The 27,338-nt window shown below is 38.1% G+C and overlaps 1 protein-coding gene across 4 annotated transcripts in view; it reads right to left on the reverse strand.

The window, feature by feature from the left end:
- The window catches only part of grid2 (glutamate receptor, ionotropic, delta 2), a 443,522-nt gene that overhangs the window by 132,218 nt on the left and 283,966 nt on the right, over positions 1-27,338 (reverse strand). For all 4 annotated transcript variants that reach the window (XR_010915583.1, XM_067521709.1, XM_067521712.1 and 1 more), the window contains 3 exons: positions 20,553-20,726; positions 13,312-13,473; positions 8,612-8,731 (listed from right to left, as the gene is read on the reverse strand). Coding sequence is in view for 3 of the 4 variants with exons in the window: in XM_067521709.1 (XP_067377810.1) it covers positions 8,612-8,731; positions 13,312-13,473; positions 20,553-20,726 (456 nt within the window). In the remaining variant the exon portion in view is untranslated. The remainder of the gene's footprint in view (positions 1-8,611; positions 8,732-13,311; positions 13,474-20,552; positions 20,727-27,338) is intronic.

The following is a 27,338-nucleotide window of genomic DNA, read 5'->3' on the forward strand; positions in this document are numbered from 1 at the left end:
GCAATTTCTCTGTACTCTGTGTATTAGTTTGTGCTTGACTAGACTGCACGTCTTGAACTGATAATGTCTACTCTGAACACAGGGAGAAATTAATATCAACCTCATATCCAAAGACAGAACAAGTGTATTTCCTAAAATGTCGAGTATTTTAAAACACAATTATGTATGAAAGGCTCAGTAACCACACGTCAAAGCGCGGCTGTTAAATTATCTTTGTAATGAAAACAGCTTTGCAAATTTTACTTGATTCGGAGCTGGTGTAACATGGCAGTGGTACCAACTAAAACTACACATTTTGTAATATGAAATGAAATACTAAGTGTAAATGCTCTAGCACCCACAGGCCACTATAAAAATTAATGAAGACTCTCCAAAGCAAGAAGCAAACACCGCAGCTACAGTAAGTGTTACAGTGGATGCAGAAACACTTCTGCAGCCGTTTTTTTTTTTCATTGCCACATGCTGGCTTTACAATCCCTTGTTGTATTGAATAGGAAAACCACTGCTTCTGTTTCTATGGTAGCAATTGGTGGCACTTTATTACTATGATTGTGATAATGCTTGGAGTATGTAAAAGATCAGATACCCACATTGAATTGGGTCTATAAGATATCAACAGTGGGCATACCTGTATATCCTGTGTGTCATCAGGTTTACCAAACAAGAGCACTTTGGTTAAGATTAGAGGGAAGATTGTAGTTTTGCGTAAAGGCAAATAAAAATGTTGAGTGTCAAGCTAGTTTCTTCTGTAGTAAGACAAATCAAAATTTTGTGTTCCCAACCAAGTCCTGTGAGCGTCTAAGCACAACCATGAAAAAGTTTTACTGCAAGACTGGTTATTTTGATGAACAAATATGCAACTTGCCTTTTGCATTAATTGTGAACAGATCCGTATTATTTCAAGAGAAAGTGTAATCTGGAGGAAATTACTGTACATTTCCAACAAAACTGTATGCGCATGTGAAAAACATGGGGACACAGCAATCGCATGGTCGGCCATCGGAGCGCATCACTAAGCCCAGTGTTTGTCGTGTTTGCCGCACTGTTGGCACTACTCAGACTCATGTCTGTGGCCTTTGGGACGATTCCATGGGCGGATGCTCGTTGGTGAGTGGGACAATACTCAGTGAATCAGTGCATGAGAGGAGAATGGTATTAAGTACGGTAGTACAAGATGTACTGTTGTTGTAACTTTTTAGAAGATGCACCTTAAATTAGAAGTAGTTATAAACAGTCAGCGGTGAACAGGAGTGGTGTGAAAAGTGTAAGCTAACGGTGCTTTGTTTGCATTTTGAATAGCTGCAGTCCCAGGTCTTCCGCTTTCTCTTACACAAGCTCATAACATGCAGCGCTAACATGCTCACCTTTTCTAAACCCTGCGGTGTATTCTAGCATCACTTGTTGGCCCAGGAGTAGGAGGAAGTGACCCTAAGCAGCAGTTGGTCTTAGTCATTTGTTGTTGTTTTTTACATCAGTTTGGTGTGGCACAGCCTCTTCAGGACAGGGTTGGATGGTAGGGAGAATGAAAAGGGCACAGGGACACATATCAGTGGGTGTAGGTATAGAGAGAGAAGTTGTGAGGGCTCTATTCTCTTCTCAGATGTGTAATTGGCTCCAAAATTGTAATATCTTAAACCTCAGAAAAACAATTCCAGCGCTCATTGTCTGCCTCTCTATCACACACACACACACACACACAAACACACACACACAGAGACACACACCCAGCAGGTGAAATGACTGAACAGGAGAGAAGTGAAGAGGAAAAAACTGGTGGAGCAGGACAAATCAATGACATCCTCCCTTCTCTCTCTGCTTTCTTTTCCATTGCAATCTTTCTGTCATTCATGCATCTTTTACTGCATCTTACCTTCTTCTACTTCCCACCCCCTTCCCACAATCTCCCATCTGACCTGGAGGTGGGGGCTGATATGCTAAATAAAGATACATGCAAATCTACCCAATAGGACGGAAAATTGGAGGGAAATAGGGATCTTTCCCCTTAGAGATATTTTTGTGCCCATATTTTTCCACTTGTAACTCTGCATATTTTCCTTCTCTCTGGCCTCTGATGTTTTTTTGTCCTTTACTTGCTCTCTAACCAACTCTCCACGTCTTATTTTTCTGACACATACAATGCCCATTTCTCTTTCCGTCTTCTTGTGACTCATCCAGTACCTCCTCTCTGAACTTCCTCTCTTTAATCATCACCCTATCCATCTCATCATGTAGGCTTTTTTACATAATTGTAATAATCACTTGCAGTGGTGTTGAAACTCACCTCCCTAAAATAGCACTTGCTAAGCTGGCTTTTAGAGCAGCAACTTTGCTACTTTGGTCCTTCATTACAGTATATAGTATATGAGAGGCTGCTGTACACCACAAGCTGTGCATGAAATGACATTGCTATTTTATACCACATTAAAACCAAATTGTGTGTATTTTAAAACATTAGTCTCCATGCTAAATAGCTGTATGTGTGTATAGTATACTAATGTCACTGCTTCAAATGAAAATGTACAGGTTTACCTTTAAAATTTTAAATATTTTCCATGAAATGGTGAAGTTTCTCAGTTTATTGCAATCTGTTTTTATTTACGTATTACACATCATAATAACTTTTTTTAAATTGGGGTCTAGATCAATATCTGATTTTCTCCGGGTACTCTGGTTTGCTCCCACAGTCCAAAGACTGGGGACTAGGTTAATTGGTGACTCAAATATTCCTAAATTGTGTGTGAATGTGAGTGTGAATGGTTGTCTGTGTGTATTGGCCCTGAGATAGACTTGAGACCTGTCCAGGGTGTACACTACCTCATGCCTAATGACAGCTGGGATAGGATAGGCGGTTACAGATATTGCATGGATAGAATATCTAAGAAACTATCAAATGGGTCATGGTGGGCAGATGTTGGTTGTCTCAAGATTTTACATATAGAGACATCAGCAGGTCAGTTTTTAATGGTTTTTCATTTAAATATCTCAATTCATCTACTAAAAGAATGGTCTTAAAATCCCTTGACAACTCCACTAGTGCGACCATGAGGTGGACACATGGTTTTGAGTTTAAAAGCACAGCTGTGCCTAGTTTGTGCTTCTAATCAAATTCACACATTTCAAGAGCTGAAATCTGTATTAGTACTAGACTACAACTACACTGTGAGTGGGTGAAAGTAACATCTGAACAGAAATGCAAAATTATATTAGTCAGTAAATCAATAAGGTAAACAAATAAAAAACAACAGGTATTTGCTATTCTCATTTTAAAACACTATGACGTCTAAGAGCAAATTGTCTCCGCAAGGTCAAAAAAAGGCATCTATTAGGCTTTTGTAATTTTGGATATGGAGTCTACAATGTCAAAGAAAAGCTCCTTAAAAATTAAGTTAAAAAAAACTTCTATTCAGTAGAGCTAGAACAAGTTAAAAGAAATTTTATTCTCCCTTGTTTGTGACATGCACTCACAAAAATCACTACTGTTGCCACTGCAAAGTGCAGAGAAGCTCAATTCAGATTTCTCAATTTTGAATCCTCATCCATGGGTATGTGTGTCTGTGTATGTGTCTGTGAAAACATTTATTCACTCACTATTTATATTTTGTCTGTTGTATTTCCATAAAGGCAATAAAAAGCCTCATGTTTCACTACTGTTTAGCCTTATAAGAGAGATGCTGTCAACAAAAATTGACTCTCTTTACTTCCACATGCTTGTGAGTGGGCTTAAAGTCGAGAGTTTCTTTATAGTAGGTACATGCTGATGGTCAAGCAGACTGACATTAATTGTTATGCAAAGCCAAAAGGCTTAGTTTAGCCTTCAAAAACTTGCCAGAAGATGTATGCAAATGTGTGTGTATGCATGGCCCACTGTGCACTACCAACTGAACTGCATCTATTATGAGAGTTTGAGTTGGTGGGAACATTAAGCCATCACATTAAAATTGCTGTTCAATCCTTCAAAATGTGTAATGGAAGGAAATGTTTCTTGTATGATGACAGGAATGCAAGAGGGCTTCCAAGGTCCCATGACTCTATGAAGTGACTTCACATATTTTACCACTTGTGTCAGGGAAGGCTGGAGACAATAATTAAAGGTGACCTCAATTTAAGAACACTGCCATTTGCAGGCCATTGGTTCTTGTAAAGAGGGAGGATAATTATTTCTCTCTTCCAAAAGATGGAGAATATGTGCTGATATGTGCTGAGAAAGAAAAAAGAGCATGAGGATGTGTGAGAGAGTGAGTGTAATGATTGTGACTCTATCATGACCTCTGTTGCTGTTTCTCTGGCTCGTACTGAATCTACTATATAATGATTAGGTCATCTATTTTTATTCTTGATGTCTTTTAAGCTGTTCTTCCTGTTTCAATTTACCTTTCTTTCCACCACATATCCCCTTCCTTAATTTCACAGCACATCAGTATTTTTCCTTTGACTCACCATCTCCATCTTCTTTTTACCCCCTGCTTAGCCACAATATTTTTTTAATGTGCCGTTTCTAAAGTATAAATCTGATGTTGTTTCTCTCTATGAAGTCGTTTAAGATGTTGCAGATAGCTAACTAAGCAATTACACATGACAGACTCGTTGCCTCTATGTAAGACAGCAGAGTGTGGAGATGTATATAGAGAAAGATATAGGCTCCTGTGTACAGCCACTGAAGGTAATGGAGCAGAAAGCTAATTCTACCACCGGGTAGTGGCAATAATTACGACTAATCTCAGATGTCTCCTACTACCATCATCACTATAGAACTATGCCTACAGTGATGATGGGGATAAATGTCATGACAAAGGAATTGACAACGGAGAAACAGGAAAACAGAAAGGAGAGAGGTAAGAGATGATGAAATACCAGCAGAATCAGAGAGAGGTACTGTCTCCGCTGGTGATATAGCCAAAGAATCTTCTATAACCTTTGTCATACTGCACCCTACATTTTGTATGTATGATTTCTGCTGTTTTCATCACACTTACTCTATAATTCACAAATGTAAAAATTCACTAAATACTTGTTCATAAAACACACAAAAAAGAAAAGATGAAGTCAAGTAGGGTCGGGAAAATTTATAAGAAGAAGGTAAAAAAGGAAACCAAAAAAGCTGGGCCTCTGATTTATGAAACTCTCAACTGAGGATAATATAGAGAACTGTAACAGTGCACAAGGATGTGAAAGAAAGCATGTTGAGTGGTCCTTCTGTTATGTTGACAATTAGAGGAGTCAACATAAACTGTTTATGGTGTGATCAAATTCACATACGTGCGCACACACAAACGCTGCTTATTACAATGTAGCTAGGTTCTTTTGAGCCTAATTCCGAAGCCTTTAATGCAGACAGTGAACCCATAAACCACATGCTGATTTTTTTTATTGGTTTTCATATAATCTATATAGACATTGTCCTGAAAGCATTTGGAAATAAGAAATATTTCATATGGTATGAAAGTTTAAAGCACATGGTGTAGATATGATGTGGCCAGACAGATGGAGTGATGATCTATAATTTATCCAGAAAAATAACCAAAGTTAATTTAATTTGGTTTAAGTGTCAGGCATGTTTCTTCAAGGAAAAGTCACTGTCAGTCGAAACCTCCACAAGCATTAGGAGATAATTACCACAGAGCAAAGGCTAAATAATAGAACAAAAGTTGCTCTAAGGATGGTTTGCAAACACTAGGAATTAAACATTTATCAAATAAGGCTTCCATTATGTCACCGTGGGGAACATAGATACTGGCAAATATTAAAATCTTCCTGAACAAAACATTTTAATTTCATTAATTTTTGTGAAATCAAACACAGGCACATTAAAGTCACTTATTTCTTTCTAAAATAATAAACCTTTCATATCACCTTTTCTCCAACATGATCATGTTTTCTGGTTGCTCCCAAGTGTATGTATAGATGCATCATAATCATACTGGACTAGGACATTTGTATGCATTATTATAAAAAGTCATCTTCAATGCATAGTATGGTATCTTATGGTATATTTAAACCACAGCCATCATCATACAAAGGGAGACATTACCTGGGGTGAAAGAGACAGAATTGATTTTCATAACTGTGAATTCACACTTAGGTCTTTAATCATGTTTGACCTGCTATTTCATGCTCACACTCTAGAGGAGAAAAGAAGTAATAATTACATAGAGCACATGGCAGTTGTCGCTGTCCATCGCAATCAAAAGAAACTATGGAAACAGGTTTGAGTTTATATTATTCTTAATAAATTCAAATTTTATGCAACATCCATAAAGGGATACGACATAAGATGGATGCCACTTTATTGTCCACTGCTGTCCCAGGGTTTTGATTTTCTTTCACACATACACACACCAGGTCAGGTGGGGCACTTCTCTGGCTTTCCTTTTTGGTGGCGAGGTGGCCAAAGCCCGGCTATGTTCACTGACCTTTCACCAGCCTGACATGCTGTATGTCAGCCATATATTTACTGCATGTTAAATCCTCTGAATAAACACTGTTTTAGAAGGCTTCACATCTTTCAAGAAGGAATTATTCAGCTACAATGGAAAGTTAATATGCAGGCACTCTGAGAGAAATATCAGGCTCTTTTCAGTCATTTGATTCCATGTATTAAATTAATTAAATGCCAGTGACAGACCAACAAATGTTCAGAGGAATGCTGTATAACAAGTGCCTTAATTCCCTCAGAAGTAATTATCTTTTCTGATTAGGGAATTGTGCCTTAATGTAATTATACTGTGCTTTAAAGATTAATTTTTCCTGTGATGGCATGCTGGGTTATGTTGGTGTCTCACCACATTATCTATAATATAGCTCACCATCTCAACTGCTATCTGTAAAGAATTCTCACTAGTATGGAGTAGACACAGTGTGTGTGTGCTTGTGTGTGTGTGTGTGTGTGTGTGTGTGTGTGTATGAGTTACGGCGTGTACACGATGCTCCGTTCCACAAAGATTGGTTTGGCTTGATCCAACTTCATGTAAAAAAAAAAAAACCCAAAAAGCTACTTTGGCAAAAGAGATGAGTCTATAATGTACTTTATAAAACACAGATTGATAGATTCTAAAGAGTTATGTTTATCTACTTATAGTTAAGTAGTTTATGACATTTGGCATGTGTACAGTGCCACATTAAATTCAAAATGAAATTATTAAGATGTGAGCAAAGCCAAGACATTCAGTGTAAATTCAAGGGGTTGGACAAAATTCCAGCATTACCTGTTGAGGAATTACAGCCATTTTCATGCACACATCTCCACTTTTGGTACCTTATAAATGATGTAACAAAGGGCTGACAAGCAGTTGCGACACGTGCCCCGCCTCCTTGTTACTCCATAACTAATCAGATAAAAGGCCTGGAGGTGGTTGATTGTTACATTTGCATTTGATAGCTGTTCACTGGAACTCTGCACATGAGGTCCAAAGAGGTGTCTATTCAATTAGGGAAGGCTATCATTAGGCAGAACAAACCCAAATAAACTCACCTGGGACATAGCAAAAACACAGCGAGACCAATACAACAGTTTGAAACAGTCTTATAAAGAAGGAATTAACTGGCAGCTCACAAACAGCATGAGGCCTCAAAGATCACGGAAAAAACAAATAACATGGATGACCAGAGAATTCTGTCCACGGTGAAGAAGAACCCTATCGCCACATCTAGCCAAGACCAGAACACTCTTGAGGAGGCAGGCAGGTCATTGCTAATGTCTACAGTCAAGAGATGGCTTTATGAATGAGGCTTCACAACAACATGCAAACCAATGGTATTGCTCAATAGCAGGAAAGTCAGCTTAGAGTTTGCCAAAAAACACATAACAAAGCCTGCACAGTTGTGGAATAATAATTATTCAAATTAACCAAGAATAACTTAAACCAGAATGATAAGAAAAGAAATGTATAAAGAAGGAAAGGAACAACTCGTGATCTAAAGCATTACCACAGCATCAGTCAAACATGATGCGGGCAGTGTTATGACATGGCCATGTGTGGCTGCCTATTAAAAAAGCATAATGAATTCTGACAATCTTTGCTCAGACACAGCCAAATGGTGGAAAACTGATAGGACACCTCTTCATAGTGCAGATGTATAATAACCCAAAACAAAAGCAAATGGGATAATGGGATAAATTGGCCAAAACTATTTTCAGGATGCTTAATATATTTTTTACAGAAAGTGTAGAAAGACACATATACTTACAGACTACACACATACACACACTTTTAATTACACAAACAGTAATATTTTTGTTATTTTGTACATGCCTGTGAAAAATAAGCATGTATCATTACCAAATAGCAAAGAGATAAACATGTAAGATGTGCTAACTAACTCTACTGCCTCTGTGTATTTGTGCTGCCCTGATTATAAGGTTTCTAGAAAAAAATAATAATTCTACAGAGAAGACTCCAGAAAAGAAGCAGGACTGTACTCTGCTACGGTGGGGTGGCAGCCACAAGGAAACAATTACGTGAATATGAGATGAAAATAAAGTAGAGAGCAGGTTCACTGAAATTCCCTGTTAAATGCAGGAATTATGTAAATCCACCTGACACATTAGAGCAGAAATGACTTCCCCTTCACCCACAGTAGTGGACTGCACACAGGTTTTGTTTGGGTTACTCACCCTACTGACTCCTCGTCCCCGGTCTTCTCCATAATTTGTTCCAAGGATTTCAAAGAAAATGTTGGGGTTAGTGCCATTGTCAGTAAACTCCAGGAAACTGGTGAGGCCGCTCACTCCAAACTGCAAAGACAAAGGGAATTGTTTTTTGTTGTAAATGTAATTGTTGGTTAATGTTTGTTGGTTTGTAAAAATGCCACAGAAATGTGCTCATTATAGTTGTAACTGTTACTATAACCATGTCAGTTCTCTTCCATAGCCCGGTTGCTTTTCTACTATAATAAACCTCAATAAATTACTGATGCTTTTATCCTTGCTAAAGACCAGATATACTGTAACTGCTCATGGTGGAACACATATATGAATCATCTACTCATGCCTTATGAAACAGCCATACTGTATCTCATCACTAAATACTGCATGAGTAAAATGCACCACTAATACACCAAAGTACCAGGTTTTAAACCAGGGTACTACAATGTCCTGAATGGAGAAGTAGCTATACTCAGAAGAATACACACAATATGGTGTCACTCCCTAACCTTTGCCCTGCCTCTCGGTAGGGTGACCTGTCAGTGAAAGTGACACTGCAGCCGCTTCAGGGGAGAAGAGGTGTTATTCTCACTATCTCACTAATACGATTCATGGGTCTGCGAGTGAGTGTGTGTGTGTTTGCTTGCGTCTACGTGTGTAAAACCTGGCTTGCAGCATTTTGTACTGTGGGGTGATTTAGGCTCTGATGCACACTCACATAGACACACACATGCACAGATATGCAGGTACTGTTCTTCCTAATCGCATGGACGCCACCCCACATTTCAGGTGATTATATGTGAGAATGGTGGGCTGCATCACAGAACTTGAATCCTCAGCTGATGTGTTTGATTCACTGAGACTCTAAGGTTGATATAATATACTGCAGCTAATGACTGGGTCGTGAATTATAGTCTACTAACAGCTTAAACACGGGACACTTCAAACTTTGGGGATCAATGTAACAGAAGTTTTAATTGCATTTTATTTCCCACTCTGAATTTGTCAATGAACACTGAGCAGCAGCATCAGTAGAGCTCCTTATCTCAAACTAAAAATTAGTATTTTTCAATACCATAATGGCCCCACATCAGAGATCAAAGGAGAGACCAAGGGGCATATTTCATTCCCTCAACCACACCTCTCCAGTCATTTTTTTGATGTTCCCCGTTGAGGCTCCCGTCCACCCACTGGATGTCAACATTGAACTGACACTATTCCTGTAAAGTCATGGTCGCCCACCCGTCAATCTCGATTGACCTGTCAATCTTAGTGACACTCTCAGTCGATCACGTAGCAACAAGCAGCGTGAAGAAATTCACAAGATTGCCTGGTTCTATTTTTAATATTGAGCCACAGACAAACTGAGCATCACTGCAGACACTGTCCCCTGTCTCAAAAGGATAGATTAAGACCATGTCATTAAATGTTTTCAGTGAACCAGTGTCAAAGAACACCTGTGCAGGCGGTGCATGTGCCAGTGTTTGTCTGTCTGTCTCTGGAACTATCTAGACTGTTAATGCAGGAAGAAATGAGTACAGGCCCGTGGATTGAAGTTGTGTGCAACAAAGTGCAAAATGTTTGTGGCACAGTTCCTTTGTCCAGATAATTCCAGTAGCCTCAGTAGCTTCAGTAGATGTGACTTTTACCATGTGAACAGGTTGTTCACTACCCAGAGTGTAAGTTTATACCTGGACCCCTATTTTTCATATAAAGTGCCCCTGGGCAAGACACCGAGTTGCTCTGTAAGGGCCAGGTGACCTCCTTTCATGGCAGCTACTGTCATCAGTGTGTGTGGGGGATTGTGATGAAACATTGTAAAGCGCCTTGGGTACTGATAAGGTAGAAAAGTGCTATATTTAGAGCAGACCATCAAACCAGAAAATCACAGAGACTGGCCAGCTGTTTCATACATAATAACCTCCCTTGTCTAAATTCAGCAACAGCATCTGTCGTCCTATGACAGTCAGACTTGTACATGAAGAACTAACCTTGAATTCATGAACGTAATACTGGATCATTACAAAGGGTTTTTTTTTAAATGAAGAGACTTAAAGAATCTGGGCTCTATCAGGTTAAGTGGTTTACTTCCTATATAAAAGGTAGATTTTGTTTATGTTTCTACTGTCTGTTTTAAATGTGTTGAAATGAAAATCTCTTTAGGGGTGCCTCAAGGATGAATCCTAGGGTCTATTATTGTTTACTCCATGCATGCTTCTGATATTAGGAAAATATTAGGAAACATAGTATTGCATATCAATCATATGCTGATAACACACAGCTACAGTACAGCATGTCTCTCTGTCCTGATGATGATCTAAACCCCCACGGGGAAGTAAACAGTAACGAGTGTTATAAGAGCTGGATGCTTTACAGCTTCATAATAAGAGAAATATTGTAGTTCCTGATTTTTGATCATAATCAAAGTTAAAAGATTCATGGCTCAAACAGAAACTGGAAAACTGGTTCATTAATTCTTCTCTAGCAGACTGGCCTTGGCTTTTGGAATGTACGTTGCCCTTCCTGAGGTCTCCTCAATTATTTTTGCTGTTAACTGGGAATTTTTATGTTCACTTTTGACATCAGGCTGTTATTTTGTTAATGATGTTAGAATACTGCTATATTTTGTTTTATGTTGATGTGAAGCACTTTGAATTACCATTGTGTGTGTCCTATACAAATAAATTTGACTTGACATACCAAAGCACTCATTTACAACACAGACACAAACAGTAAGTAAAGCACACTGCTGATGCATTGGGAAATGGAAGTGATGCCAGGCTGTTGAACTCAGCCCTATTACTGCTCAGGGCTCTTTTACACAGCTTTGTTGAGACAGCCATCAGGACTGGTTAAACAGCCGGAGCTCACTGATGAAAGTGTTGCCAAACCTCAGCCTGATCTCAAGGTGAAATGCAGAGATAGATATGAAAGAGACTGTGATGCATTTATTATTGTCTGACACTAATCCGAAATTAGCATTTCACTTGGCTTCATCATTAATTCAAACTGCCATCCCTGGAGTAATTTTTATTGATATCAAAACAGAGGGCATTGATCCAATTGGATTTAACTGTGATGAAAGTGTTGCCAACCCCAGCCTAAACTCAAGGTGAAATGCAGAGATTCAAGGAAAAAAATTCACAGCTGCAGGATTTAAACCTTTATTTCCCAAAAGTAAACTATTCAGGAACTGAGAAAAACATGATGCTTGATTGTGTGTTTAAAATGTAGGCAATCATTTGATTTGTGTAAAGTAGACTAAACACATCCAAAGCAAACTTAGTACAGGAGCAGGACAAAAAAATTTACAGTATGTAAAAAAAGAGATTGTCTCAAGTAAAAGTCTAAAGTATAAACCAGATCCTAAAATGTTTGTTGCCACATTTTGACCAACCCAACTGTTAGGCACACATCCATAACAACAAGACACTAGATATATAAAGTACTAAACATGAAAAGTGAGAAATGCATACTGGTTTTAGACCTCAACATTAGAGGGAGATGTACAGTACAGTACAAGAGGGAATAAAAGTAGAATTTACAATTAAAACATTTATCTCACTCATAGAAATTATTTTCAGATTAAAAGTGTGACAGGAGCGAGGACTGCACGCTCTCTAGCATTTCCCAGCCCACTGTCCAGCCTCGTCAGAACCTAGCACTTGTGTAGTGAAAATAATAAATCTCTAATTTCACTGGCAGTTGTCGGGTGTTAGAAATATTAGGCACCAAGTATCCTGTCAGGGCAGCACGGTGGTGGAGTGGTAAGTGCTACAGCCTCACAGTTAGAAGGTCCCCGGTTCACCTCTCTGTCTTGGGTTTGTCTATACTCTATATACCTTATATTTTGTTCACATGAATGTTTGCCCGATCAAGACCGTTCGAAATGTTGCAATACATTTTGGGAGGCTAATTTTAGTTTCAGTACAATCTATTTCTTTTGCAAGCAATCATTTGAATTCATGAGTACTTGGGGTAGGAAGTCTACTGTACACAGGCAGGAACGTGGAACGTTTCTTGAAGCAATGAACAAAAATCTGATTTCGATGTGATAAGAACAATACAGAAATTGTAGACTTGTTTAAAGCCTCTTCCTTCTCATTCTTTATCCCTGGTGCAGATGTTGTTATGACGAGAGATGTTTTAGTATAAATGACTGGATCTTGCTGTTTTAACTGGAGTGTCTCAGCAAGGGAACAACAGTGCCAGGCCTCTAAAAGATCATGTAATGAGCACAATTTCTTGATATTCAAATATGTGCACCCTAAATGATAAGCACAAGACACGTGTTTCCCCACTGCTAAACGAAACACAAGAAACATTTATAAGTAGGAATAGGTCGGAAATTTGACTTGAGTTGGGTTAGATGATGGGCAAAAGCATTTTCTTTCACATGTAATCAAGCCTCAGCACCAAACTCACATAAGAAATTTTGTTTTCTACTGAGAGTCAAGACTTTTGAGAGTCAAGAGTCAAGGCTTTTGGTAAAAATACTGACAATTTCTGAAAAACTGGGAAATACTGAGGTTCGAGTCAAGTATATACATTTCATTGCATATAAATGTTTAAGTATATGTGAAATTACATGATTTCAGACTAACATGAATTAAACAGATTAAGACATTTTCAGCAAATGTGTGTGTGGAAGTTCTGCTGCATTTATATACCTTTTTGACAGTATCCAGCATGCTCTTGCCTCCCTGCCAAGGCTTGGAGTTCTTCCTGATACAGCTCAGACTGGCCATGCTGTGCCATTTCCTGTCTTCCAACTTCCTGTGGAAGGTATTGGCCAACAGCAAAACACTATCATAGATGTAACGGTTGGTGATCTGAAGAAAAAATAAATAACAGCAAAAAGACAGAATGAAAAAGAATTAGGCAGTGACAGAATAAGCACAGACTTTGCTCACACTTACTGTGATAACACGTGTAAAAACGTGCAACAATGCATTTGCATGATCACTTTTATATAAAGAATAATATAAAAAGGAAAAATTAATAATAATAAAGCTGATTATGTGGGGAGAATAATGCCAGTAATTTTCTAAATTAATCGTATTGTCCACAATCATTATACAGACTTTTCTCTACTCACTTATGGTCAGTTGGCAGCCTGCAGCCTGTATTAGCTTATTTGTCTGTGTCACAGATCGGTGTTTTTGTCCAAAAACTACTACTAACTAACAAAAACACATCAACTAGACACACTGCTTCATTTGAATGACATATTTCTGGTCGATACATTTTTAACAAATGCTATCTCACGTGCTGCAAATCAGCATTTACTTGTTCTGTGGCCGGTCAAATCAGCATATGTAGCACCTGGAACTGAATCAGTTCAAATCAAGTTGGACAATAATTATGTTTCCACACGTTTTGAAAAGAAAAAGGATGCCATCCAATCAAGAGGTGTGTCTGGCTGATGTGTTTCTAATGGTTTTTGGACATCATCATCTAATATAAAATATGAGTAGAGAAGATTGAAGCTGTTTTTTTGTGTCTGGATGGGGATTGTGGATAATTTAATTAATTAAAAAAAATTAGGGTTTGGTTATCCAAAGATTGACGAAGGCTGACTAAGAGCCATAGTTCGCTGAGCCTAGTATTCCCTTAACTGTAAGCAGCAATTACTTTATGACTTTCTTTATGAATAAAATTGTAGCTATTAGAGAAAGAATTCACGAAATCCTTCCCCCAAATATTACAGATAGATTTTCACGTACAACAGTGCTAGAATCACCAATAAGGCCCCGTCTCTCTTAGACTGCTTTTTACCCATAGATCTCGCTGAGCTAACTTCAATTATTACCTCATCTAAACCAACAACCTGTCTGCTAGAATCTATTCCAACTAGCCTGCTCAAGGAAGCTTTACCCTTAATAGATACATTCGTATTAGAGATCATCAATAAAAAAACCCTGTCTTGACCCAGGTGTCTTAGCCAATTACAGACCAATATCTATTCGCCCCTTTATTTCTAAAATCCTTGAAAAAGTAGTTGCAAAGGAGTTATGTGACCACCTGCACAGGAATAATTTGTATAAAGACTTTCGATCAGGATTTAAAGTTCATCATAGTACAGAAACGGCACTGGTAAAAGTCACCAACGATCTTCTCTTGGTTTCAGATAATGTGCCAATCTTTATACTTGTTCTGTTAGATCTTACTGCAGCATTCAATACCACTGATCACAACATTTTATTATAGAGACTAGAACATGAAGTTGGGATAAGAGGCACTGCACTAGGTTGGTTTAAATCTTATCTAACAGATAGATTCCAATTTGTTCAGGTTAATGATGAATCCTCCATGTCCACGTTAGCTATGGAGTTCCATAAGGCTCTGTGTTAGGACCAATACTTTTTACTTTATATATGTCTCCTTTAGGCAACATTGTTAAAAAACACTCCATAAATTTCCATTGCTATGCTGATGATACCCAGCTATATCTATCTATAGAACCAGAAGAAGAACAAATTCCGTTAATCAAGCTTCATGCATGCCTACAAGACATAAAGGCCTGGATGTCCCACAATTTTTTACTTCTAAACTCAGACAAAACTGAAGTCATAGTATTTGGGCCCCATCTCAGAATGCTGTCAAACCATATCGTTACTCTAGATGGCATAACTCTGGCCTCCAGTATTACTGCAACGAACCTTGGAGTTATATTTGACCAGGATTTTTTTCTTTACCGCACATATAAATCAAATCTCTAGAACAACCTTCTTCCTCCTATGGAACATTGTCATAAAGAGATCATATTTCACCTGCACTAGCTCCTCTCCATTGGCTTCCCATAAAATCTAGAATAGAATATAAAATTTAACATTTAAGTCTAGGCTTAAAACCTTTCTCTTTGATATAGCTTATAGTTAGTTATAGTTATGCTGCTATAGCCTTAGACTGCTGGGGGACCCACCCCCCGATGCACTGGCTTTGGCGCCGTGTGTTTTCCAGTAAGCAGCTACTGGTCCTACCAACCTGCCCGATGTTTTGTTGTTGCTTTTGTTGCTCTTGTCTTTTCTCTTTTCACTTTCCACTCACCCCAACCGGTCAAGGCAGATGGCCACTCACCCTGAGCCTGGTTCTGCTGGAGGTTTCTACCGTTAAAGGTCTTGACAGTCTTGACATTATTCTTTAAAAATACCTCAAGATGACTTTGTTGTGAATTGGCGCTATATAAATAAAGTTGAATTGAACTGAATTGAATAACGCCAACCAGATTTAGCAGCCTCTTCAGTCTGACTAAGGTGGCTAGGGAACCCAGTTAGATCCTCCAGATTAGGCCTTTGTTCCACCCTGGCCTGAATAGGCTCGTTAAGGTAGGAGGTGGGAACAGGATGGAAGCATCAAGATGTAACGATTATGACCCTAACTCCCAAAACCCCTAAGATAGAAGTCATTAGGTGTGGCCCTCTTTGTGAATGTGTGAAGTGGTCTTAATCTTCCTGGGGTGGACGAGTTTTTGCCTCAGTGTGTTGGTGGGTTTGAAGTGAACAGGTATGTGGTGGAGATAGAGGCTGCCCAGGACCCTCAAACTACAAGGCCTCTGGTAGATTACCCGAGTTTAAAAAAAGGCAAACACTGCCCAAACAAGTTTTATTTTTTTTTATAGGGTGTCTGGTTCTCTTTGTCACAACCGTCTTCTTTTTCTTAATTTATACTTCATATATCAGCTAGTAGCCAATCATGTCTATCTCTAGAGGAAATGTTATTTATTTATAGTATCAGCAATCTTTAAACAGCTCAAATGAGAGTTAAAAAAAAAACACAACAATAAAAAGTACAATATAAAGTAGCAGAAGAACCATCTACTGAGTAAAGTAAAGGATTCTTTAACTGGCCGTTGTTCTTTTATTTAAGAATCATTATATTTATAAGTGCAAAAATAGCAGCTTTTTAATAGGAACTGTTAAATGTCCAGAAAGTATTTCAGTGCATTAGACTGAAAACCGCCATTATAATGCTTAATGGCACGCACCGTTCCACAATAAAGGCACTAATTAGATTCAGAGGCATCCTTAGTTGTGTCCAGATTTAGGAGTTGGGGTTGGTTCTGCATTCTAATGCACATGCAGGTCTTTCTGGTGTCTTTTTTAAAACGTAAATCTCAGAACTGGATCACAAAACCAGGTGTCATTTTAGGTATTTGAGCTTAGGGCATCATCACAGTCATTCCTGATGAAACCAGGTACTACCACTACCACTAGGAAAACATGACCTGATTTATCTACTGTAGGTGGTCATCCATTAAGACTGACACACTATCAGTATTATTGAGATGATACAGGGATTTCCACAGAAAAGAAATGCAAATATTTGTGTATGCATTTGTTTTTTACACAACTATCTACAATTTAAAATGTTGTAAAACACTGAAACCCGTGTAAAAATGGTTGCAAAATCAGAAAATTTTGGCTGTACTAATCACAAAATAATCCACATGTATAATTAAGTTTTTTATGTTTCAGAAATACTCTCACTATTAGGAGAAATAACCTCAGAAGGCCGAAGTTTTTTCTTTCCATCCCAGGGTGCCAAAAACAGTAACAGTAACCTAAAATGAATGTACATAGAAAGTACAAAATAAAAAAAAATTCAGGTCAGGTTCCTGGTTAGAAAAATGTAACTTTTTCACACATTTTGACCATTGAAGACAAGTAATTATGGAACAAAAATACACAACATCAGAATTATTCTGATTCTCTGTTTCTGTGCTTATTTTCAGTTTTTTTTCTCTGAAAATTAATGTGAAAGTCCACTGCTCTGTAGGGAGCTTGAATGATCAGTGGGCTCTGCACTCCAAGCGAGAATTATATGTGAGTGTGTGTATGTGTGTGCTTGTGTGGTCAGCCTGAGTTTGAAGTGCTTCAGTGCAGTGTGAAATTGGGCTTCTGGGCCACGCTCTGACCACCGAGCTGATCTGCTTCCTGTCTCTCTCTCTTTTTCTGTTTTCCCTCGTCTAGTCTCTTTCAATCACTCACCATCCTATAGACACACCAACACACATACACGGGATGTCAAAATGAGCATGTGTATAGCTTGTTGTAATTGTGCACACACAATAGTTGTTACTTTCACTGTCTTTGTCATACACAAAAGCAAATTGTCCTTGATGCACATGAAATGCATGCACATTCCATGTCTGGCACAACCGAATAGACACACACATATTTGACAGCTAATGAACATGTTGGAATGTTGTGAAAAGGTTTTTTTTTTTTTTACACTTGAAAAGCATCTTTTCACATTACAACACAAGCCTATGTACAATTGCAATTCGAAAAAGTTGGGACAATGTGTAAAACCTAAATAAAAACAGAATGCAATTATTTGCAAATCTCATCAACCCATATTTTTTTCACAATAGAACATAAACAACATATAAGATGCTGGAACTGAGATATTTTACCATTTCATGGAAAATATGGCTCATTATGAATTTAATGGAAGCAACACATCTAAAAAAAGTTGGAACAGGGGCAACCAAAGACTGGAAAGGTAATTGGTGCAATTAAAAAAAAAAAGGAGGAGCATTTGAAAACAAAATAGGTTAATTTTTCAACAGGTCAGTAACATAACTGGGTATAAAACGTGCATTTCAGAGAGGTAGAGACTCTGGAAAACATGGACGTCATGTCTTGCGGACTAAAGACCTTTCAACAATAGAAAACATTTGGCGCATCATGGCCCAGGACTGTTGAGCAGCTAGAATCCTGCATCAGACAAGAATGGGACAACATTCCTCTACTACAACTCCAGAAACTGGTCTCCTCACTTCCCAGACATTTGCAGACAGTTGTTAAATGAAGGGGGGATGCTACATAATGGTAAACATCACCCTGTTTCAACTTTTTTGACATGTGTTCCTGCCATCAAATTTAAAATGAGCTCATATTTTCCATTAAATGTTAAAATGTCTCAGTTTCAACATCTGATATGTTTTTTATATTCTATTGTAAAAAAATAAGATTTGCAAATCTTTTCATTCTGTTTTTACACATCCTCCCAACTTTTTTTGAATTGGGGTTTTACGTTTTGCAGCATTTAATGGCCTCTTTGAATAATGACGGTGTGTTATTACAGAGCTTCTTAATTTTGCACAAGGTGTAAATAAAGCCAGAGCTTTGAACAACAGTTTAAATGGTTTTCAATGACTATGCACTTATGATACAGTGGGTGTAAAGCCACAACTGTCTTGGGACAAGAAAGTGACATATTTTCATAAACAGAAAGACCACATTTATGTTTTCAATGCATTTCCAACCTGTTCCCCCTAGGGTCTTGTGCTTCCACATAAATCAACACTACATTAATTCAATTTCTTGTTTTTATCCTGACACATAAATAGGAGTGTGTTCTTTTTTCTCTGCTCTATTTGATGGCATCTTGATGACTCACATACACACAAACAGGGATAATAATTGCATACATATTGCCACCCTGGGGGACATATAAAGAAACACTAAGTAAAGAAATGTTAAAGTGAAGAAAAACATTTTTTTGCAATTTTGCCGTCATAGTGTTTTAGACAGTACAGTAAGATGAATAGTGTGTCCAAACATAAACACACAGATGGTTGCATGCTAGCTTTTCCCAAAATGATTAATGTTCCAGGTAAAATGCTTTACACACACATGCTGTGACAATGTCAAATCAGTATGCCTGATGTAGATGGAAGCTTTTGGATCAGGAGACACGAAAATGTCAAAATGAAACAATCAGAGCAGTTTTAAAACTGTGACATAAATGGAGCACCAGAGCATCTGACAATCCTATGTTGGGACTGAATTTTTAAATGTGAGATGAAAAGTATTTCAAAAGATGTGTGCATGTACAATATAGCATGCCACTCTGAGGCACGTGGATAACTCGCTCACTTCTTTCTTTATCTCCATGTGCCAAAAGTGAGTTTTGTTTTTACTGAATGTTAAGATGTCATCCCTCTCTGGCTCATTTAAAACATTGCTTTGAGTCACTTTCCCTCAAATGAGCATCCAAAACTACAGACACGTAATGAAGAACTGGAAATATAACATGTTAAGTAGAAAAATAACTTGAATATATCCTAGACTAAAGTATATACTGATCCAGACTGCATGTTCACGGGTGGTGCCAACTTCCTCAGTTTCACACTGTTGCATTATTTTGTCTTAAATATAGAGTTTTGTTTCACTGGGGGTAAAATTGACCAATAATCCACTTGGCCAACAACTCACTGTATTCCCACTGGGCATCCCTGTCTGCTTCAAATAAAAGGAATGACTGAATTAAATTTCACGATGTCTTTCTTACAGTCGTCTTGATAGTTATCTTTCCCAGACCAATCCTCAACCAATCATCAATTAAAATGCAAAGAGACTAAATGCCAAAGAGCAGGCCAACAACTCCTCCCAACAGTATCTTTGGCTATTTGGCAAGCATTACTGTTATTGACTGAAGCTTTTTGGTCACAAGTGAACAGCTTTACAACTCAATTGTAAATATACTACATCCAGAAATCGTCTTACCAGTCCAACATGAATTAACATTTTGTTTGGAAAGACTTAACATGGGAAAGTTATTTGTATTTTTGATCTTTTTAGCAATTTTGCTATTGTTATGTATTATGCATTTTCCAGGTTCCTTTTTTCTGTATAATTTACTACAAACAATGTATATGCAACAGTAAGAAAACTAACAAAACATGGAATTGGGTTACACAACATTGAACCTCCTGTTTCACGTAGGCCGAGAATGTGATTTTATATAAAATAAAATCACTTTCTTATAAGTCAGACACATACTGTAGCTGTTATAATATCAGTTACTATTCTTCCAGTATAACACTAAACCATGTTACAAACACAAAACCTCTAACAAATTCGTTAATCCGCCTCACAGACAAAACACCAAACCAACTCACCTCTAACTGCTGAGCCTTGGGGTTTTTAGGGTCACAGAGGGAAGTGTTAATCCTGTGGTTGTGTTTGACACAGCGCTGAGTCGTGTTCTGGGGCATGGGGAACGTCTGGCGCACCAACGTCAGCCGACCAATTGACTTCATAACCAGCTCCTGCAAGTCGTAGTCTGAGATCTCCTGAGAGGGTGGAAAGAGTAGGAGGAGGATGGTAGGGATAGGTGGAGGTTCAGGGAAGCAGAGAATGAGGAATAAGTAAGAGCAGAAAATCAATATCAATCAATCCATCACAGTATTTCATTTTCTGCTGCAGAAATTTGTTTTTACAATTAGAACAGGAACTACAATGAAAAAAAATATAAACAAAACAGAAAGCTCTGGTGCATCAGTCAAAACTTTTATTTCAAATAGTTTGTTTCTTTTATTTGGTCTATTCTTTTTTATTACCACCACACTGTTTAGGGAAAATCGTGTGTCTACATGATCTGCAAAAATAGTTATTACGTGTGAAAGGCACATGTCAGCAGATGGAGTAGAGGAGGCTAAAAAATTGTGTGCGTCTGACCATGTACGCATGTTTGTGTGGTCTTGCTGTGTGCATGTGTGTTTTTACATACACAGCATGTCCTTGCAAAACCTTGGGGGAGGAATCATTGCTAATTTTAGCCATAGGACAAAATCTCTCTTCCCCTCTTTCCATCCATAGATCTCCATCTATCCTCTGCAAGTGCAAAGGGTCGTGTGTTGACGAGATGAGAACTGACGTTTATCGTCCCTGGTGGAGGTAACACTGCCATAAACCGAGGCAGCCTTTGCTTTGTTTGTATATGTGTACAGTGACTGTGTTTGTGTGTGCTCGAGTGTGTCATCTGGTTGTGTGTAAATCTCAGTGTACTGTATGTTTTCATAAGATTGTTTTTACGCCTTATGATCACACAAAATGCTTGTTTTAGTTTCTTTTGAACTTGGCAGCTTGCTTTACAGGATGGGGGAGACTCATATTCATACTGCACACAAACAGGTTTTATTGTAGTAATAGGTAATAGGTACGACTGGTTTATTGAATAATCTCAGGGGATTTTATTTGAAAGTAATTAACATTCATCGAGACCTGCGAGTCGTCACAGGATGTGATTATTGGTGATCAGAAGTGATATTATACAGGCTCCATTGCTATAGCTGTACTCATCTGCATTAATTAGGCTGATTTGATATGGTTCATATGGGTTTATTTTTATTTGTACACTTGCTACTGAAGTTTTGAGATTCAAAGATGCCCACTGTCAGTTCATTTCAGAGATCACGCTTCAATACTTTCTTCCTCTGGTGTAAAATTAAATTAGATTTTCTTGAGATATAGCACATGAACTGAGATTTCTGGATTAACGAATGAATAAAATATTGATAAAATATGAGAATAATGCTGTATATTTTTATATCAAGAATAATTGAAATGATTTAAAAGGTTTAACCTTTTAGAATCCAGTTTTGCACTGCAAGTAAGAAACATATTTGCTGGCCTTTCGGGCTGATATGTGGCAAAAATCCTGCAGAAAAACGCTAAGGAGGGATTGAATTATAAAACCAACAAAAAAGATGGCAGAGAGAGAGAAAATGCAAAAAAGAAAAAAGAAAATGCTAAAAAGGCAGAAATGTGAGCCAAAACAGAATTAAGATTCACACTGGACAGTCAAGGGCATACAAAAATAAATAAATAAATAAAAATCACTAGGCAAGAATTATCCAGAGTGCCCCACTCAAGGAATCAACCTCAAACAATCATAGATGCACCAGTGCACAGGCATTCAGAACACACACACGGGCACACAAAAACTTAAAAGGAAAAGATCATTTTGAGATTTGTCTTCCCAACAGGCATCTGTCCATTTTACTTCCTTTGTCATGTTCTGTTTGCTTCTTTGTTTCTGTCTCTCTGGGAACAAATCTAGCAGACTTCACCCAGTATGACTCTTAGTGGTGCCATGCTCTAAACGCTTTCAGCCTTTAAACAGCTGAGACTAAATGAATGTGACAAAATCATACATACACACGCACAAACTTATGAAGAAACATAAAAACACACATGCTTTAACATATAACATTGGGGTAACAGAAGGGAGAAGATACTGGTTGAGAGTTGACGTTCATCTCATCTATTTTAACCTAAGGGCTTTAAATTTCAATTTGGTTAAATAATTTTGGTTAATAGAATCTGCACAGACATTCACACTTGTCTCATGTTGTGTCTTTCAACCCCTCCATGGGCTTTTCCCAAACAATATACAGTATGTTAAGTATAGATCAGTAGTATTTGGTTTTTACAATAATATCACCAAATAACTGTATCTCAAAAACAAGCATGAAACTTTTAGAGCATTTTGCAGCTTAAAAATTTCACAGCCCTCTCACTTGTGTTATGTTCACCTAGTTTTCAACCTTTCTAAAAATTCAGTCAAAATGTTTTGATTAATTATGACCCTTACTGTCAACCCAATACCCCTTAAAGCTGGAAAATCTGAAAAATCCAAGACAAACTTATTCAGCTCTAACTGTGCTTGAACCAGAAGCTTTGTGTTCATTGTAGCCTCCAGAACATCCTGGAGCTCATTTCAGGAGTCAATCACAATTTGTTTATGGCGTAAATGTTACTTTTAGTCTGCAGTCACTCCCATCGACTCCAACACTTCACTTTTCTCATTTATTTGCAGTTGAGCTGCACGTAGTCACTGGAAAGAACCGGAAAGAACATTTTTTGAATGAAAGAATGTACAGAGCACATGACAATTACACATCAAACCCGAGTCCAGCTCCAGAGCTCTGGATATACTGGAAGGAAAAAATAAATGGAGTCTGACAACATTTTAGTTATTTGTTCAGAATCCACTTAAGAAGTTAATTGCCAACATATCCTCATTGTCTTTATAGAAAACGTAATTGAGTACAGTCCCTAATCCTGATTTCTTGGCACTTCTTCCCTAACACCTACTTTGTCCTTTGCTCCTGCTTCCCTCTCCCTTCTTCTCCCCTAGAGACATCAAATCCCTCCTCTCTTCTTATCTGTAGATGAGGGGAGAGAGGCTGCTCCTCCTGCTCCTTCGCTCAACCTCCCCGCTCATCCCTTTTCTCTGAGAACACCAAATCCCTCTGTTTTGCTCTCATTTAAAAGTTGAAAGTTTTGTAAAAACAAAACAAGCAAAACTCCAAACAAAAGCTTATCTCGTTTCATTTCCCCTCTCTTCTCCACCTTTGGCAATTTCCCCAACAACCATTGAATTTCTTCTCTGGCTTTGTCTCAGTCGAACGCTTATTTGTGTTCTTTCCCTTCATGTTATAGGATATTTTCAAAGGAAACCTTTTTTTCCCACATGCTGTACTGTATGTCCTCTAAAAGAAGGAATGGTGACTCTTTAGCTACAGCTAATTTTGCTCTCACCACCTCCATAGTGAGAGCAATTTGTCCATTTACTGTAGGAAAGTGAGAACTTGTACAGGATGACAACTGATGTCAGAGTTAAGTTTAGGGATTTTTTTTAAATCAAAGTCAAAGTCCACAGGACTAGATTAGATGACTATAATAATCCATTTTTCATTCTACAATTATTGAGGTGAAGTAGTTGAAATGCAACTGACCTACACTATGTACTGTATGTTTCTTGAGCGGCGTGCAAATTGAGTAAGGGTAAGATGAGGGAGAGCTGATGGCTGAACAAATTGTGGAAACACACATCGAGTATTAGTTGCTCACCCTGCATGTTTATAACACTCAACTTCACATTCTTAACTGCAAATGGAGCCGCTGCATTTAAGCTTAGTTCATACTGGCCACTTGCCCTCTGACTGATCTGGGCCCACACCAGAAATGTGCAAATGCTTCTGCTCATATGGACATGTTTCACACATGCTCAAAACAAAACATGATGGCAAGTCTAGATTGTAACAACATTGAGAAGGACTGCTTCCCTGTGTGTAAAAAATTAAAAACGGGTGGAGTAACTGCTGAACAGTGTCAATGATGGTGAAGTGCATACCTCCTTTGTGTGAAACGAGACACTAGTTTACTGTTTTGGCACATGTGCAGTCGGTTCACTCGAGTACGTGTGGGCACACAAATGTTTCGCCTGCACAATGCCAGCTGTAGAGAGTCCATCCAGACACTCGTGGACTGGGGAGATGACTATACTTGAATCATGAATACAAACACGGCCACATTCATGCACAAAACTGGCTATACAACTGGATTCAACACACCATGCAGCATGTGGCATGCAGCAACTACTCTTTCGAAGTCATTTAAGAGAAGGATACTAGCTTAGGTAAATATGATGACTTATCATAACCATAATGTCAAGAAAGCTTCTGTTTTTGTCATCATCTACTCTGTGGCAAAAATAATTAACCAAGTTTGATCAACTGATCAATAGCCTGCATGCCACTTATTAGCAGCAAACTCTAGGAACCCGCAAATCGGAGTGATTATTCGACATATATAAGACAGACCTCTCTTGTAAATGAGATGTGTATCATGAGAATTTTGTGAGTTTTCTTTGGTATCAAGCAGCAAAAAAGTCTTAGTATTAGTTGTTGGAGCTGATTCGTCTTACTTGACATTCCACATGCTGCGACGTGACTATCGTGTATGCACACTGACAAAGCTGAGAAGATTTTTTTGTCGATGGCTACCCTCAGATGGAAGTATTATGTATTTGCATGGCTAACATTAATAGTCCCGATGACTACTATATCACACAATTTCTTGTTTTTGCAAATGTCTACAACAGAGGTAATGATAGCAAAATTAGCACTAGCTACAGACTCACCATACCCACTTTTAGGAGAAATGCAGCACTCCAAAAAAATGATTATCTACTTTGGGTTAAAATGCAGAACATCTTCAAGCCACTAATGCATTTCGGTGTGTGAGTTATTTAGCTGGGTTCATCTTTCATCCTGACTTGACATGTCTTTATAGCCTCAGAAAACCCAAATCAGATAGAGATAAGGGGCAGAGCAAAGGTGATAACAAGATGATGTTATGAAAAAGTGTGGCAGAATGAAACAGAGTGCAGGCATGTGAAATATTAAAGAAAAAACTGTTAACAATGAATGCAGTGAGACAGTGTGCTGGTTTGCCGGCAAAGTATTAGAAAGCTGGATCTACATGAGCTGTGAAAACAAATGGAGAACATTTTTGTGATTCAGATTTCAAGATCATGCAGGGGAATCTGTATAGGAGAAGTGTCACACTTGCTTTGAACAAGAAACAGAATATGCAACAGCTCCAGGGAAGCTGCTTAGCAACAACAGTTGTCCTAAAGGGCTGCAGTGATATAGGGCAATTTCCAGCTGTGCAAAGAGTGTGCACAGCTGTCAACTCATTCTCCAAGCAATCCCTCCTGTAGCCGTAAATAAAGTAGTTAAGACTGCACTTTAAAATTATGGTTACTTTGTACTTTGAATATATCTCCAAGGACAATAACAACACTGGCCACAATTTTTAGAGTACAAAAGTGAGTTCGACAGTGTCATAATCCTTCATAGCACGAACACTCCTAAAATTTCAGTTACATGGTTTTTACAGGATGTAATGCAGTGATTTGTTAACAACTAAAATGACAGAAAAAGCCTATTTCATCTCATCTCTTTGCCGTGCACCTGTTTTCTTTAGAGTCAAAAAGATACATATGAATTCAGACAAAAAGTATATTAAAAGATGCTGTGAATGGAAACAGAAAATAAAGGACTACGTAGAGATTCTGAATGAGTACAGCCAACAGTCGAGTTGACAACCCTACAAACCTAAGAGAAAGACAGAGAAAAGGAGAAGCCATGAGGGTCCCTTATTATTTCTCCTCCTCATCCTCTCATCCTGTGTAGAACTAAGGAGATGGTGAGAGGACGGATGATCAATTATGAACTGTGAACTCCCCCTCGGTGGGCTGTCTGACTGCTGGCTGTAGATAAAGCAGAGTTATGATAACCATACAGTACCGCCTCATCCATAATAAACCACGGGGAGGGAGAGCACTTTCACACATAGGAATATTCATTCTCCAAAGGACCCGTACTAGAAGACATTACGTATGACAAAACATTGTAGCTGCTCATCCATTTTAAACACTCTGCTAGAGCACTTCACATACTGTGGCACATGGTAGGAGGCCTGTGTGTCCATCAGAACAACCTGTGACTAAGTTTCAACCTTGATCTTCATAAATTATGTTTTTTTGAAATTAATTACATTTTGTTGAAATTAATTCAATGCAATTACTATGTTTAGAACAGTGAATAGCGTCAGTATCTTTTTAGTATGTTAGCAGAAAATATATTCTCAGATGTTTTATGGTATGTTTAAAGGTTTAGCTAATTTTAAATCAAAATCTGAGCAAATTAATCCAGTGTGACAGAATGACGAATCATTATTTTATGTTATATGATTATGTTTTTCATAATCATGATGGGGAAATGGTTAATTATCCGCTAGCTTTCCTTGCTGTGTGCTTTTAGCTTAATACACTTTTGGAATAGTTAGCAAATCAGTTAATATTGATAATTGATTATGTTTTAGCTGTAACTACTGAACTTTACTGAAATACCACTATGTGGTAAACTGGTAAAATAAGACTTCACTTCAGCCTGTTGCCCCGTCTCTTTTATGTTCGCTTTGCTCCACCATGTCTCCTGTCCTTTCCTCGCTTCTAAATATTCCACCTTCATCCACCTTCATCTTCCCTCATCCTTACCCATGAGATCTGCTGGGGCCAAAATTGCTTTCCCAATTTTCTCTTCTCTCAA

This window comes from Channa argus, chromosome 11, assembly GCF_033026475.1.
Source record: "Channa argus isolate prfri chromosome 11, Channa argus male v1.0, whole genome shotgun sequence".
NCBI lineage: Eukaryota > Metazoa > Chordata > Actinopteri > Anabantiformes > Channidae > Channa > Channa argus.